Source organism: Cannabis sativa, chromosome 5 (genome assembly GCF_029168945.1).
Source record: "Cannabis sativa cultivar Pink pepper isolate KNU-18-1 chromosome 5, ASM2916894v1, whole genome shotgun sequence".
In the NCBI taxonomy this organism is placed as follows: domain Eukaryota; kingdom Viridiplantae; phylum Streptophyta; class Magnoliopsida; order Rosales; family Cannabaceae; genus Cannabis; species Cannabis sativa.
The window spans coordinates 56,590,152-56,608,079 of NC_083605.1; the positions used below are offsets into that span (position 1 = coordinate 56,590,152).

The 17,928-nt window shown below is 31.3% G+C and overlaps 1 protein-coding gene across 1 annotated transcript; it reads right to left on the reverse strand.

Annotated features, from left to right (window-relative positions):
* Nucleotides 1-1,576: 1,576 nt before the first annotated feature.
* LOC115716325 (26S proteasome non-ATPase regulatory subunit 13 homolog B) lies at nucleotides 1,577-7,384 on the reverse strand. The gene is made up of 6 exons (XM_030645092.2): nucleotides 7,097-7,384; nucleotides 4,931-5,374; nucleotides 3,937-4,017; nucleotides 3,085-3,281; nucleotides 2,891-2,990; nucleotides 1,577-2,103 (listed from the first exon to the last, which is right to left on the reverse strand). The coding sequence occupies exons 1-6, from the start codon at nucleotides 7,244-7,246 to the stop codon at nucleotides 1,918-1,920; spliced, it is 1,158 nt and encodes a 385-aa protein (XP_030500952.1). The 5' UTR covers nucleotides 7,247-7,384; the 3' UTR covers nucleotides 1,577-1,917.
* Between the last annotated feature and the right edge of the window lie 10,544 nt (nucleotides 7,385-17,928).

Consider the following 17,928-nt stretch of genomic DNA (forward strand, 5'->3'; position numbering starts at 1 on the left):
ATATCAAATATTTACAAATGATTATTTTTAGGGTAAATACCATTTTGGACCCTGTGTTTTGCAAAAGTTACTGATTGGACCCTCTATTTTGTTAAATGACAAAATGGACCCTGTATTTTTCAAAATAGTAAAAATAGGACCCTGAACTTAATTTTTGATAACTTTTTTTTTAATATAATCAACTTGAAAACAATTCCTAATACGAACACATACAGAAAATGTAAATAATTTTGTCGTAACACTTTTAGATCGGATTATAATTAAATTTTATTTAGATAAAAAATCAATTGAGAGTCCTATTTGTACCATTTTAGAAAATACAGGGTCCATTTTGTCATTTAACAAAACAAAGGGTCCAATTGATAACTTTTGCAAAACACAGGGTCCAAAATGGTATTTACCCTTATTTTTATTTTATGTAATAGATTCATAATAATAATAATAATAATAATAATAATAATAATATGGCAAAATATTTAAGTATTTATTATTTTTATTATTTTGATATTTGTGCACAACTGATCATTTGTATTTTTTTTCTTCACACCAATTATAATAATTTTGATTTGTCTTTAATAATACAATCATTTTTTTCTTTTTACAAGAAAAATTAAAGGGTTGTTCTTTTTTTTTTTTATCAATGATTCCTATTAATATTATGTCCTTATCATTTAGATAAAAAAAAAATACAAATCATTATTATTTTTTTAGTTATTTTAATTATATTATGATTATAATTTCCTTCATTAAAAAGATTAGTTCTACCATTTTTTGTAGCTAACAGACTTGCTCCGTTAGTTTTAGAGTATAAACTTTACAAAAATAAATTAAATAATGTGTCATCATTATATTGGTTAGACATAATATGGGATATAATATTTGGACAGGTGATCTTGATTCGGTTGGCCCCATCGAACTGGGCATTAAGTATCATTAAATTTAGGCGAATTACAATGTTTTAAATCTGAAAGAAAAAATACAAAAATAAAATAAAAGGAAAAAAGAAAAAAGAAAACCATGCACAAATCTGACTATAATGCATAAATTAGTATCTTTATGTAATCTTTGTCATGGCTTAATTTCTTTAAAACTTTTCTCTCTTTCTCTCCCAGGTGTAATTCTCTTGCCCACATCTCTATGCAAGCCAATACTAATATTACAAACACTCAATTATTAATGATTTTTACTTGGTTCTCCCCATAGAACCCGTTGTTTCGATCTCAAGTTGGCAAAAAAAAAAGACCATCAAATGAAGCGAGCTTTACCGGATGATGTTCAGGTGGTTGACCATCCTTTTTGGGTGATGTATGTCAACGACTACCAATGATTGGAGTATGTTTGAAATTATTTTGCCATGAAACATAAAACAAATGTCTTACTGAAAAACTATTTATCTAAATAGTGTCTAAGTTATCTAGCTTCTTTTCGAAACAGCAGGATTCTTTGTGAAAATTAGTGCACCGAATCGTTTCTAAAAAATAGCTATTTATTTATCAGTGTAAACTGAAACCCAATCCACTCTCATACGAACCATGACAATTTTAATTTTAAACAATCTAAAGCAAAGCAGCTGATCTGAATCAAATGGATCAAGTAACTGTAACTAAGAAAAATTCCAAATACATTGGTTTAATATCATAGCTAAGAAAGTAAACAACAGCCGTCTTTTAATTGATCATCAAATGGATCATGTCTCTAGGCATGCCACTATAAAATTTACTACTCCGAAGTGAAGTATAAGAAGCAACTCCTTTCAGAAAAATGATTCAAGAAACGCAGGAGAGGCAATATGAAAAAGAAAAAGCAGGCATACAAAGAAGCCTGTCTGCCCAAGCAAACGAGGCTAAATCTCTTTTGAGGCCACCCATCCCATGTACTTTTTTTTTACTACCTTTCTTGTTAAGAAAAGAAGTCAACTCATGATGCAACCAAGTCAGGTGTTTCTGCCTCGATGGATACCAATGCGGTGTGCACTTTATCCAACCAGTTGTCCAGCCGGTCTCGCAACGATTTGATCTGTGGAATCCCCAAAACTCTTGGTTGCACCCAGGAAACATGCACGGTTCCATCAACTTGATCGATTATGCCCTCAATCAGATGAACCTGCAACAAACATTCCCCTATGTTAGGAATAGAGAAACAACTAAAAAGGTAGAGAAAACAAACATCATCAACAATCAATGTTCACAAGCACCAATTGTTTCTTAGAAGACAAATACACTGAAAAATGACTACAGAACTTGTTCACCAAAACAGGCCACCTAGAAAAAGGTCTACAAATACAGATAAAATAAGCAAGACTACTAAATTAAAAGTAAAGTGATTTAGACGCAGAAAAAAAAATAATGTTAGTAAAGAACAGATAGGCTTTACTCTCCAAACACTTCCAATATAATGCTGGCTAGCTATAGTATGACAATCAAGCTGGAGAAGACACCTCACAAGGATGCCACATACATCCTTTGTTAAACAAAAACACATTCAACATTGGATACTTGTGCATATATTAACTTATCATATGAAGCATAAACTACTGACTAGGAAGTTATGAATTTAACTCACTCTCAGCATTGCTAAATTTAAAGACAACCATAACTAAATTCAGCAAAAAAAAAAAGATAACCATAACTAAGCTCTAAACTTTCTGATCAATGTTCTAAAAAACTGCTGAAAAATCGGCAATAATAAGGAAAGACATGGTTATTTTAAGCCATTAACTCTAGGATAAGACATGTCTCAAACGAATAAAATATTGAAGACGACTTTGTCAATCTCAAGGCAGTGCTACATAAAGAACATTATTTACTTTTTATTACTTTGTAAAGATCACAGGTTCTACAAAAATATTGATCAATTCAGTGCTCATCAAGATTTCAAGTGATGAACTTACAGAAAGACTCTTCATAAGGAGATGCTCCACATCCTCAATGGAAAGTTTAGTGCGCTCAGCAATTATACTCAAAGGTATAGTCCTGTCGTCAGATGACCGGCTGCAAGAATACACAGCATCAACATGGTTAAATTCTATATAGAGAACATACAGAATTCCTTTTATATGAAATGATAACAAAAAAATAACCGAACCTGAAGATGATTTCCATCAAACATAGAATGTTAATCTTTTCCACTAGCTTCTTCTCATTCTCAACCAGCGCTGGCTGAGCACTCAAAGCAGAATTGTGCACACGACATAATTCCTGATAGCGAACTAAATCACCAGTGTTGAATGCTTGAAGAATATAGTACAGCCACTCAACCTTTGTCCCTAGAAGACTTTTAATCTGAACAATGATGTATCATTATGATGTTATCACAACAAACCAGGATGATAAACTAGAGTACAAACCTAGAATTAATGCCATATAATACTGCAACTGAGCTGTATGCTGATGCAATTGAATAGAGATTTTTAAAGATAACTGACAGACATGAAAGAGATGGCACTGCCTCAATGGGCAGGAAATCTAGTAGTAAGTTGACTTGACATACCAAACCCATTTAAGAATCATAAAGCTTCCAGTACTAAAAAAAAAAAAAAAAGCTTCCAGTACTAAAATTCACACAATTGTTTTTGGGTAAATGCACTCTATTTGGTGGACTAAAGTGGCCCTATTTCTGTCATAGAAGATAAACAACAGCATATACATGACATCCTTCGCTGTTGTGAAGGACCTTTTTTTATAAGATACTATTAAGGATTTCACCTTGTACTAGTACACCCCAGGATGGTATATAGCAGGGTATGCGAAGGCACTTCAAAAATCCAGAGAAGGAAAAACTTTGAACCACGGACATGGAAATTTTGTTACAGGTCACATTTAACATGGAATATTTCCAATTGTAAATGAAAAGAAAAAAGTTGGGCAGCTAAGGCAAGTTGAGTAGAAAGAAGGGAAAAATACACACACACACACAGTAGGACAGAGATATTCTTACAATAGGATGTGCCAGCAGCTCGCCAAAGTTGTAGATATTATCCCCAAGAAGTGCAGAAAGCGACAAATCAAATGCCAAGTCCTAACAAAATGAACCGAAAATCAAAATACTGAAACTTACAGTCAAAAATAGCTGGAAAAGTTTAATGGATGCTGTCATCCAGGTCAAACAAAATATTTGTAAAGAGGCTCCAATTTAGAGAACACATTTAAACAAATCCAAATTTACTCACTTGTCAGATGGCCATAAATTAACCTTGTATGATTGTATCACAACATTGGTATAAGAAGGCCGCATAAGAAAACTACTTAGCATTATATACACTGAAAAGACAAATCTTCTCATTACCACAAATTATAGTACCTTGAATGAGTTCAAAAGACTTGAGAAAATATTTAATAGCCTTCAAATCTTATTTGCTTACATAAAAAACAAATTCATGAAATGACAGGATCTCTTTCTTTTCATTTTATTCTTAGCAAATAATGCAATTTTATAGATGATCATCCCATATGTTAAAAAGGAAAAAAAAAAAAAAGCATCGCACTGGGTCAGACGCTATTACCTAAAGATTATCTTGAATAACTCAACTATTATTTCAGCATTCAACAAAATTCCCAAATGAGCCTTCATCCCATTCCCATGATCTTAAAAGTATCAACTAACAACCTGGTATATTTGTAGCTTTAACATAGGACCATTTATTCCCAATGCACCACAATAGCAGTCCTTATCTAAGATGAAGGGACGCCAACAAAAACTAATGTAACTAGATAAACACACATAAATGGTTGCCGTGCATCTAAAGAGAATGACACACAACCTTCAAACACAATACATGATAGTGATACATCATGACTACACAGAGAATTGAAGATTTACACAGCATGTCAACAACAAGGTGTTTTAAGGTTGAAAAAAACAAGCATGAAATGATTCCAAACGATGTGAATGTTCATATTTACATTTTAATTTAACAAGAAGTAGCAGTTACCAGCTTAAATGATTCTGACAGAGATTCCACTGAGGTATATGCTAAGTAAAGAAGAGCACTTTTGTAGAACTCAGCGAACTCTTGACGAAATTTATGGTATTGAGAAGAAACCCAATAATAAATGGCATACACAGACGGATCAATGTCAGTCATGCTGTCAAGTGTACTCTTTCCATCTTCTAGGAGGTTTTTGCACTCCTTTTGGTCTTGCTCAAGTTTGAATATGGCAATTTGCATTTTAATGTAAAGGACTGGCTCCTCTATACGCTGCTCCCGAGTGGCTCTAAGCTTCTCTATCACCCCTTCAAGATACCCAATGGCTGTTTCTTTTTCAGGATATTGCCGAGAAACAATGACTGCAAAATGTGCAAGCTTGAGAAGATTGATTTTAGTCTCAAAGTCAGTGATGAAATTATTATATAACTGTATTAGAGCATCCCCAGCCTGCAACTCAAGAATAAAAAGAAAGTTTCATTGTCAGGGATAGCAAAGTGAAAGCAAAGATAATACTTTATATAAGGATAAGAGGAGAACGAACACAGTTTGAATTAGCAACAAGAGATAATTCATGCAATAGATACAAATCCAATTCAAAAGTTCGGACATTTTGTTAACAAGAAAGCAAGCCTAGAAAACAACCAAGGACTTGTAGCTGAATCCCTAGGCAATTCACTGAAACAATTAAGAGTATTTACATGCCTAGAATAGAATGAAATTTACAAAGAGCATTAGGTATTATTAGTTTGCAGTATTAACACTACTATTACTAGAGAAAAGGTTACAGAGTGCTACTTAAAATGTCAGTAAAAAGATGTATTAATATCAAAATTATCTTGGCTGGCATGTAAAAACTAAATTTCAAAGGTATAGTCATGCACTAACTTCTCTCCTAAGGGTTTTCAGAGTGCAGGGAACCCATGAGGCATACATGACAAGCAAACCATATATTGCAACTACATTAACAATAGCCCTGGATTTCAAACTAAATATTAACTACATTAACAACAGCCCTGGATTTCAAACTAACACTTTAGTCACATTCCTATATTGGTCTTGACATAAAGGAAGAGAAAAAAATCCAATTAAAGCCCACACACATATAACTTGTTATTTATTGAAAGTTAAAACTCTTCAAAGGAAATAAATATGGGAGAAGACACTATATAGCCGTTAGCATTTTCTTGAACAATCAAAATCAAAAGTTTCAACTAAATTAGTTTTAACCCTCTGGCTTACTGCTCTAAAATGCATGTGGTTCAAAAATTCCAACTCTACAAAGTTACTAGCCTACTTCCTATTTTAATAAACAAACAAATTAAAACGTAGCAAATAACACCTATCAATATTGCATGGCTAAAAGATTATGAAAAAGTAAATAAATTTTGTCATTACAAGGGAAGAGAGGTCCAAGCCGTTCTTCTCATAAAAAGGAAAAAGTGCCCATGCAATTCTTTCAATTACAAAGTCTAAACTATCCTTCCAATAAAAAAAGTCTAAACTATTATAAACATCCACATTCTAAAGGCACTGACTAAACAGTGGAAATTGATCAACTCAACTCATTTCAGGCCCAATATCTATCAACCAAATATAGAGAAGTGCATCAAATTCAAGATCAATAATGCCTGTAACTACAAAGACTGAAGCAAGCATCCAACGCTGGTAAGTGCTGATAAGCAGCCACAACTCACAACCTTAATCAATTTTAAAACTTTTAAGCTTCACATCATATAGTTACAACACATGCCTTCTAAGACCTCCAACCTGACCACGGATCAAGCAAATTAATGCCTACTTATCAAAATTTCGGCTTCTTCCTTTGTTTTTCTTTTACCCTCTTTACCAGTGAAAAACACGATCCTAAATAAAAACATTTTTAAGGAAATCTTTTCACATAACTGTCATACTACTACTGAATACTCAAAACCCTATCTCTAAAACCCTAGCTTTCCACTCAAAGTCTCAATTCCTCCCCTCCTCTATCCCCTACAAAAACCCCAAATTCGCAATTAAAATCCCACTGCAAAAAAAAAAATGCCGCAACATTTCCAAGATTTACAAACCCTAATCTTCATCACATCAGAAAGAACCCTACATGAACAGCTGTTCAACCATTTCCAAATACAGTTTAGCATCTAAGGAGTACAAATGGTGTGGAAAACAGACCTGGAAGACAGCGAGGGCTACGAACTCCTCGAGCTTGAGAGTGAGTTGGTGCCAGAGCTTCTTCTGGTACAGATCTGCAAGCGAATTGTACCAATCACCCAGCTCCGGATGTGCGCTGCGCAGAGACTCTAGGTATTGCAGCGCGGCCATGTTTGAGAGAGAGAGAGAGAGAGAGTGTGTAGATATAAAGAGAGAAAGGTCTCTGCAATGGGAGAGATTTCTGAGGCAAGACCTCGTTTGTTTTTTAATTTATATGAATCTGCAAAAAAACGTTTCTTTCCATTTTAACTTGTGCTTAAAGAAAAGTATATACACATAAATACGTAATTTTGGTAATGGGTAAATTGGTAATTTTGATAAGTGATGCCGTGATGCCGGGAAGGATCGGGTGTTGCTCGTTGGTGCTTTATGTCCTATTTTATGCCTCAAATTTGTCAAATTTAATAAAATTTATAAAATAATTTCACTTAATTTATTTTATACGATTATATTAGTCAAACAATTTAAATTTATGATTATTTTGTGATTATAATAGTCATCTATATTAGTTTTAAAAAACATAGTTATTTATATGATCCAGAATCGACCCTAAGTAAAAATAAGCTATAAGTAAAAAAAAAAAATTAGACCTTTACTAAATAAATAAATAGTATTTTTAAAAATTATTAAAAAAATATGTATATTCCTTAAAAAAATATTTTTTTATTTAAGCCCCTAAAATGAGTGGGCCCTAAGCGCGGGTAGGCCGCCTTAGCCTAGGGCCGGCCCTGATATGGTCGCATAGTGTAACTCTTCATCGTTTGTGCGACCATACATAATATAGTGTAACTCTTCATCGTTTGTGCAACCATACATAATTATTTTGCTAATAAAATTTTTTATAAAGTTATTTTGCTAATAAAATTTTTTATAAAGTTATTTTACTAATAAAAATTTTCATAATAGTGAAGTCTTGGCTTGTGACATGTTGAGTATGTTATTTTGTCTCTAAGTATCTTTGTCTGTTGCTGCGTTGGTTTGTTGTTTCTTTCTGGTTGTTAAGTATGGCTTCAAGTAGTCGCGGAGGCTTTGATCTCAATGAGAAATATAGTCAGATTTGCCTGGAGGATGAAGAAGAAGGGATTTTAATCGGGAATGAGAATGAGGGAGAGGAGGCTGTGTTTGATGATAGGTGGTGCTTGGTGGGTAAATTTCTTACTGGTAGGACGTTCGATTTCGATGCAATGAGGCATATGATGGCATCCCTTTGGCAGCCTGGGAAGGGTGTATACATCAAAGAACTAGATACTAATAGGTATCTCTTTCAATTTTATCATGAAATTGATATACAAGCGGTTATTGATGGAAGTGTTGGGTTTTATGCCCTAAATAAAACTCATTTTAATATAATCAGATTTACTTATTAATATAGATCAGAAATAACATTTAATGTTGCATGGTTCACATGATTTATTTCATGATTATATGTACATAATGTATAAATTCATCTGAAACCCTTTTCACATTCTTGATCCTGTTTAATGTACCGTCAACACATTGGAAAGTAAACATTACTATGTGAATAAAGTTTCCTAGATTTATCAGACATAGGGTTTTACTGATATGATAATCTACAACAGAGTTTACTTGCATTTGGAGAAATGCTATGTTCTTTCCAGAGCATTGGTTAAAGTAAAGCTCAGGTTGGATGCATGGAGTATGCATCGGAAGGGACCGATATTGAACTTTGACTTAGATTTATTAAACTTGCCGTAATATCTATTCAAGTCAATATCGCCTAGTTGATCCTAGATCAAATGTTCTTAATCCTGTTATGATTAGGCTCAATCTTGAAAGGTAATTCGTGTTCTTTGATTTGTTAGTTAAGCCTACTTTTAGGTCAGGGTGATACGTACATTTTGGGAACACGGTAGTGCAATTGAGTGGGAGTGCTATCATAAACATGGAATCTATAGCTTCTATCTGGCGAATAGTAAGCAAAGGATGATCTCCTTCGAGCTTGACCAAACGAACATAAATGGTGGAGTACTCATTTCACATAAGCTGAAATATCATTTATACGGGGTCAAGTGTTTTAAGGATAAAATACATTGTAGGGTGTAACGGTAATCTAATCCCTTTACAGTGTAGATCGTTCATATAGAGGATCATTGATCAAATTAGGATTATAACAATGGATAACTAATGATGTGTCTATATGGTGGAACATATAGAGCATTCTATATAACTGAGAGTGCAATTCTAAGTTCTATGCGTGGATTCAACGAAGAATTAATAAGTTAGTGAATTTTAGTGCTAAATTCTTGATCTACTTATTGGAAGCTCGGTTATATAGACCCATGGTCCCCGCACTAGTTGAGATAATATTGCTTGTAAGACTCATGTAATTGGTTTTGATTAATCAATTATAATTCTCAAATTAGACTATGTCTATTTGTGAATTTTTCACTAAGTAAGGGCGAAATTGTAAAGAAAGAGTTAATAGGGGCACATTTGTTAATTATGATACTTTGTATGGTTCAATTAATAAATATGATAAATGACAATATTATTTAATAATTATTTATAGTTATTAAATAGTTAGAATTAGCATTTAAATGGTTGAATTAGAAAATTGGCGTTTTTGAGAAAATCAGATGCAGAAAAGATAAAATTGCAAAATTGCAAAAAGTGAGGCCCAAATCCACCTTGCATGGCCGGCCACTTTTGTAGAGTTTTTTCCTCTGATATTTTCATTATTTTAATGCCAAATAATTCAAACCTAACCCTAGTGGAATGTTATAAATAGATAGTGAAGGCTTCAGGAAAATTACACTTCTTCTGACACTTTCTGAATCAGAAAAACCTGAGCCTTCTCTCTCCCTATCTTTGGCCAAACCCACTCTCTCTCTCTTCCTCTTAAATTTCGAAATCCTTAGTGTATGAGTAGTGCCCACACACAGCAAGTTATACCTCAATCATAGTGAGGAAGATCGTGAAGAAAGACTTTCAGCAAGAAGGAGGTTTCAGCATAAAAGATTCAGAGAAAGAGATCCAGGTTCAGATATTGATAATGCTCTGCTACAGAAAGGAATCAAGGGCTAGATATCTGAACGGAAGGAGTCATTTAATTCCGCTGCACCCAATGTAAGGTTTCCGAAACTTTATATGTGTTTATTTCATCGTTTTAGAAAGTTCATATTAGGGTGTTAATCAACATACTTGTGAGTAGATCTAAGATCCTGGTAAAATAATTTTCAACAACTGGCCTCAAAGCCATGGTAATTGATTTACTTGCAGGAAATTTGGACTTTAAAATGATTGTTTGTTTGTTTTTGGATGGTATCATGTTGTATTGAGTGTTATTTGATGATTGATTGATGTTTGTGAATTTTCGTGAAACATAATTGAATATCTGTTTCTGAAATTATTTTTATTGGATAGTATGAAAAAAATTAAGCAAGTTACTTTTTTACAGAACTCAATTTCGATTTAATTTGAATTAGTTATGATTTTTTGAAGATTCGAAAAAATCGGAGTTGTGCTGAAATTTTCCTGCAATCGTGAAAACTGTCCGTACAGCTCACAATTTTTTCGTTTTTCTTCGATTTTTCATGCTTTTTCATGGAATTAACTTCCGATTTTTTGTGTAGTTTTATATTTATACTATTACTATTCCTAATTCAATTCTAATTATCATTATGAATTAATTTAATATTTTTTAAATTTAATTCAAGATATTAGTGTAATTTGAATTTAAAAATAGTTAGTATCTATCTTTTTTGCTTAATAATCTATCTTATTTTTAAATTTGATTATATCTTATCTTATTTTTAAATTTAAGGTCAGATTTTAAATATTTTAAATTAAATTATTTTTAAATAATTTGACCTTATTTAAATTTAAAATACGATATCTATAATCATGTAATTTTAAATAGATGTAAGATATTTTGCTAACTTTTAAATTTTGTTATTTTATTTATTTAAATTACATTTAAAATCTGAAAAAGATATTCATTTATCTTTTCTAATTTTTTATTTAATTTTTATTTATAAAATAACATTTAAATTTTAAAAGTAGTTAGCAAATTTTGAAATGATATTTAGGCTAGTTGAAACCTAATTTTTCAAAATTGTAGGTTTAATTTTAAATTTAAATTTTAATTTAATTTCGATTTTTTTTTATTTCAATTTTTTTTTTAAATTTTCGAAATTTTTTTAAATTAATTATTTAATTTCGAAATTAATTATTTAATTTAAAATTAAATAAATCCTACATCCAACTATCCAGCTAACCTTGTTGCAGGAGTATGTGTTTTAGCTTGTTTGTAAGTTTTCAAAACCTATTATTACTTGATTGCAAATAGCCATGGTTACCTTTTGCCAGATCTAATGATCTGATGGCTCCCTTGGTCAAGATAATAATTTGTAACAGGTATATTTACAAACTTAATTAAATAGAAAATTATTTTTAGTTGAAATTTATTTTTTCAACTAAATTTAAATAATTTTCAAAATATATTTTTTCTTTATTTTATTAATCAAATTTCGAAATTGCATTTCTTAAATGCTGGAATTTCGAATTTTATTTGAAAAATAGATTAAAGTTGTAAATTATTTATTTTAATTTTGGACCAACTTAAATCAATGATTTTTTCATTAATTGATTAATTTAAAATAAATGAATTAAAATATATTATTAGAAATTGAATTAATTAGTCAAAGGAAAATCTGGATAGGTGATATTTTTGCTTAAAGTATTTTTCTAATGTATTTAATTAAATAGAAAATTAATATTTAAGTTGATTTGCATCATCATACTTAAATATTTGAAATTTTTCTTATATATTTAATTAAATAGGAAAATTATATTTTTTGTTGTAAATTAATTTTATTAATTAATTTTGGGCCAACATTAAATTATAATAATTTTTCCAGGATTAATTTTTTATTTTAACATGCATTTTTGAAAATTATATCCTTGAATACTTTAATTTTTCGAAATGCAATATATATTTATAAAAAATTAAATTTGAGTTGTAAATTAATTTAAATTAATTTTGTAACAACTTAAATTGAATATTTTTCTAAATATTTATTGGAAATTATTACTAAGATAGAAATAATTCATGTTATTTCATATCCATCTAAGTAAAATTTATAAATATTAAATTAAAATTTATATTTAGAATTTTTCATTCTAAATTGGAAATTTTAATTAAATAAATATATATTTAAAATAAATAGAATAAATAAAGAGAATCAAAGAAAATACAACTCTTTTTAAATAATGAGCTTTTAATTAAAAGACACTCGATCTCCATTGTGGGTTTTACACCGCGTTTGTTTTAGTGAGTAATCCTCCCTAATGGAGGAACGTTCATTAGCAATTTCGCACCGTTTAATCTCGAATGATAAGTAGTTTGTAAGTGTTTTGTATGGTATGGATCACCCTAATGGTGGCGACCATACTTGACTTGCAAATTGCGAAACAATGGTGGAAGCTCATAAGATATAATTGCCTTGACTCTCGCCTAAACGGGACAACGCTGAATTCCAATCTTGATCGAATAAAAGGTTGCTAGAATGTTTAACATTTTAGACGAGCTGACAACTCTATTCAATGAATGGTAGCTTTGACTCTCGCCTAAACGGGACACTGATATCAGTTTGTTGAAAACCTTGGAAATTATTTAGGATTATAAGTTTTAGTATTTTCACTTGTCATTCCTACTTGCTATATGTTTATAATTTCTGAATTGTGTATGAATTTATATTGAACCATGTTATTTTCTGTTATTAAGTTGTAGTTTAATTTCGAATCTTCATTGTTGGTCTAACTTGGCTTGTTTATCTAATGAGATAAATCCCTAGTGGATTTTCACCATTAAACATACACGATAGTGTTAGATCTCGAAAGATAAATATTGTATATGCGACATCTAGCTGTTCATCAATTGATGACACCTTAGACTAGTATTTTTACGATATGAAACAAGAAGATTGTATAAATAAGATTACTTTGACTTTCGCTAATCGAAGCATCGTTGGATTCTTATTTTAAACGAAATTATCCTAATTCCTCTTAGCTTATTCATTTCGAATTAGCTTCAAAACATATCATTGGATGAATGGTCTATAAATCATTTCATGTCATTCTATATTTTCTCTTAAGAAATTAAATGACGCATATGATTATAATCCCGAAATTCTATTCCCAATTGATATAAATCCTCAATCTTAGAAATCTCCTACTTGTATGGACAAATCTGACTTAGAGTTTGTATTAGTAGTGCTGGTCCAAGATAGAATTACTCATTATATTTGGTATAAATTTAAGTCTTTGACTTTAATTTTAGATTCCAAAAAGAAATTTTCTTATATTTCTAATTCCAGAATACAATACAGTTACACTTTCTCAAGTGTTTAATATCCATATTCTATTAATGGATTAAAACTGTATGGAATATGAGTTAGGTATTCTGTGACCAGGATCCACTTGCAGTATTCTAAAAACTCTTTGATGTAACTAAACATATGTCATCAAAAGACACTACCACATCTTTTTTAATCTATGGCATTTGTATCTTGTTCATAGTGGATTTGACAAGATCAATCTCTGCAAAGAGTTAATTTGCCTATATCCACTAAAAGTAGTTCATCTCATTCGCAGATGGATGTACATTCAGGGGTGGATATGAGTTTTTCGTTGTATTCTTAAAACGATAACTCTAGATTATACCTTTTACCAAGAAATTTGAAATGTTTAAAAATTTCATTAATTTCTAGCAATGGTTAAAACGATTAAGGTAAGTGGTTAACGATCTTGGGAACTGATAGGGGTGGAGAAATAGTTAGTAGATATACAGTTCAAAGATCATTAAATTGATTTTTGAATTATATCCAAACTTACCTCCCCAGAAATTTCGAGTTGCATGTTGATGATTAGTTACTAGTCGTTGCCTAATTCCTTCTATGGTAATACAATTTCAGAATGATGTAATGGTTGTATACTTAATGTAAATCATTACTAGATTCATGGATGACCTAATCAAAATCTTAAAAAATGCTAGAACTGTTAACCATGGTTTGTTAGCTATTCTAAGTGATTAGGGGTGGACAATCCCATAGTCAATAGATAAGAAAGTGTTTGTTCAAATAAATACTACTTTTCTAAGATAATGACTATGTCTGAAAATAAAGTAGCAAATAAAGAAGATATTTAATTCTTGATTCCAAAAGTGTTCTATCATCTTATATGACATATGATGATCCCACTGCCTCTGTCGTCTTGTCACAACCAAAGAGGTTAATACCATTTATTTTCTTAGACATAATTCACGGTACCTTGTCGTAGTGGGAGAGTTTCTAGGAACTCACCTTCTTATGACTTGGGAGACACTAGTGATTAAAATCCATTGTGAGTTTAAACAAGTAATGGATTGTCAAGATAAGAAACTAAGAAGAAAGCCAAAAGAACTATGGTTTAATCCATTCACATGGAGCAACCTAAGTTTTCTATTACAAGGACATAAAAGGAAATTTTCGTCTATTCAATGGACTTAACAAAACTTCTTGTTCCTAGTATTATAGGTTTGAGTTTATCTAAACCTATGGCTTATGGTATACCTGGTAATTACTTACTCTAATGCAAGCAACTTACTTTAGTAAGATGCTGAAGCATTTTCTTTCTAATGGCAATCTATAGAAGCTTCACAACTTCTTAGGTATAGATTTTATTTATCTAAGGAAAAGTCTTAACTATTCCAGAAAAGATAAAGCCGTGAAAGAATTTCTTAAATCAACAGTGAGAGGTCTTAGATATGCTTTTGTATGCCTTAGACCAGACACCTGCTGTTCAGTGGGAGTAATGAATAGGTATCAGATTAATCCAGGAGAAGAACATTGGAAGACAATCAAGTAATCTTAAGATAAAGAAGAGGAACTATATGTTAGTCTATAAGGGTGTGTTTAAAACTCTTAGACTACACCATATCAGATTTCGAAATTTGCCTTTGTGCTAGTAAATCTTTCTGATAAGATGTTGGTTACTCTGGGGGTGGAATAGTGATTTTGGAGAAGTGTAAAAACCTATCTGAAGTCTCTAGGTCTACCAGAAAGGGACTGAATGTTAAAGCTGCAGGAAAGGTACTTATTCAGTCTAAGGAAAGCTCTATACATCTTTGGCACCATTCCAAATTGCCTTAAACTACTAGTGTTAATTTCCTGATTAACCAAAAGTAGTTGCCAAAGGTATAGAATCCAGTATCCCAAGAGAGTAGACATATAGAGAGGAATTTCACATTATCAATGATTTTGTGATTAAGGAAGAGTAATAGTGGAGGAAAGGTTGTGTTTAATTCAACCTTTCAGAGCCTATTACGAGGAGTTTAATACTACTACACTTGATTTGTATATCAAGGTGTTGAGATTATTTGAAACGCACTTTTTGTTTTATATTAGTGCAAGTGGGAGTTTGTTGGGTTTTATGCCCTAAATAAAACTCATTTCAATATAATCAGATTTACTTATTAATATAGATCAGAAATAACATTTAATGTTGCATGGTTCACATGATTTATTTCATGATTATATGTACATAATGTATAAATTCATCTGAAACCCTTTTCACATTCTTGATCCTGTTTATTGTGCCGTCAACACATTGGAAAGTAAACACGACTATGTGAATAAAGTTTCCTAGATTTATCAGACATAGGGTTTTACTGATATGATAATCTACAACAGAGTTTACTTGCATTTGGAGAAATGCTATGTTCTTTCCAGAGCATTGGTTAAAGTAAAGCTCAGGTTGGATGCATGGAGTATGCATCGGAAGGGACCGATATTGAACTTTGACTTAGATTTATTAAACTTACCGTAATATCTATTCAAGTCAATATCGCCTAGTTGATCCTAGATCAAATGTTCTTAATCCTGTTATGATTAGGCTCAATCTTGAAAGGTAATTCGTGTTCTTTGATTTGTTAGTTAAGCCTACTTTTAGGTCAGAGTGATACGTACATTTTGGGAACACGGTAGTGCAATTGAGTGGGAGCGCTATCATAAACATGGAATCTATAGCTTCTATCTGGCGAATAGTAAGCAAAGGATGATCTCCTTCGAGCTTGACCAAACGAACATAAATGGTGGAGTACTCATTTCACATAAGCTGAAATATCATTTATACGGGGTCAAGTGTTTTAAGGATAAAATACATTGTAGGGTGTAACGGTAATCTAATCCCTTTACAGTGTAGATCGTTCATATAGAGGATCATTGATCAAATTAGGATTATAACAATGGATAACTAATGATGTGTCTATATGGTGGAACATATAGAGCATTCTATATAACTGAGAGTGCAATTCTAAGTTCTATGCGTGGATTCAACGAAGAATTAATAAGTTAGTGAATTTTAGTGCTAAATTCTTGATCTACTTATTGGAAGCTCGGTTATATAGACCCATGGTCCCCGCACTAGTTGAGATAATATTGCTTGTAAGACTCATGTAATTGGTTTTGATTAATCAATTATAATTCTCAAATTAGACTATGTCTATTTGTGAATTTTTCACTAAGTAAGGGCGAAATTGTAAAGAAAGAGTTTATAGGGGCATATTTGTTAATTATGATACTTTGTATGGTTCAATTAATAAATATGATAAATGACAATATTATTTAATAATTATTTATAGTTATTAAATAGTTAGAATTGGCATTTAAATGGTTGAATTAGAAAATTGTCGTTTTTGAGAAAATCAGATGCAGAAAAGATAAAATTGCAAAATTGCAAAAAGTGAGGCCCAAATCCACCTTGCATGGCCGGCCACTTTTGTAGGGTTTTTCCCTCTGATATTTTCATTATTTTAATGCCAAATAATTCAAACCTAACCCTAGTGGAATGCTATAAATAGATAGTGAAGGCTTCAGGAAAATTACACATCTTTTGACACTTTCTGAATCAGAAAAACCTGAGCCTTCTCTCTCCTTATCTTTGGCCGAACCCACTCTCTCTCTCTTCCTCTTGAATTTCGAAATCCTTAGTTTATGAGTAGTGCCCACACACAGCAAGTGATACCTCAATCATAGTGAGGAAGATCGTGAAGAAAGATTTTCAGCAAGAAGGAGGTTTCAGCATAAAAGATTCAGAGAAAGAGATCCAGGTTCAGATATTGATAATGCTCTGCTACAGAAAGGAATCAAGGGCTAGATATCTAAACGGAAGGAGTCATTTAATTCCGCTGCACCCAATGTATGGTTTCCTAAACTTTATATGTGTTTATTTCATCGTTTTAGAAAGTTCATATTTAGGGTGTTAATCAACATACTTCTGAGTAGATGTAAGATCCTGGTAAAATAATTTTTAACAACTGGCCTCAGAGCCATGGTAATTGATTTACTTGCAAGAAATTTGGACTTTAAAACGATTGTTTGTTTGTTTTTGGATGGTATCATGCTGTATTGAATGTTATTTGATGATTGATTGATGTTTATGAATTTTCGTGAAACATAATTGAATATCTGTTTCTGAAATTATTTTTATTGGATAGTATGAAAAAAATTAAGCAAGTTACTTTTTTACAAAACTCAATTTCGATTTAATTTGAATTAGTTATGATTTTTTGAAGATTCGAAAAAATCGGAGTTGTGCTGAAATTTTCCTGCGATCGGGAAAACTGTCCGTACAGCTCACAATTTTTTCGTTTTTCTTCGATTTTTCATGCTTTTTCATGGAATTAACTTCCGATTTTTTGTGTAGTTCTATATTTATACAATTACTATTCCTAATTCAATTCTAATTATCATTATGAATTAATTTAATATTTTTTAAATTTAATTCAAGATATT

Excerpts from the sequence above, each read along its gene's own strand:
- LOC115716325 (XM_030645092.2), bottom strand. The coding sequence starts at position 7,246 with ATGGCCGCGCTGCAATACCTAGAGTCTCTGCGCAGCGCACATCCGGAG. Across the intron at positions 5,375-7,096 it reads TAGCCCTCGCTGTCTTCCAG|GCTGGGGATGCTCTAATACA; the intron begins GTCTGTTTTCCA and ends CTTGAGTTGCAG. Across the intron at positions 3,282-3,936 it reads AGCTGCTGGCACATCCTATT|ATTAAAAGTCTTCTAGGGAC; the intron begins GTAAGAATATCT and ends ATCATTGTTCAG.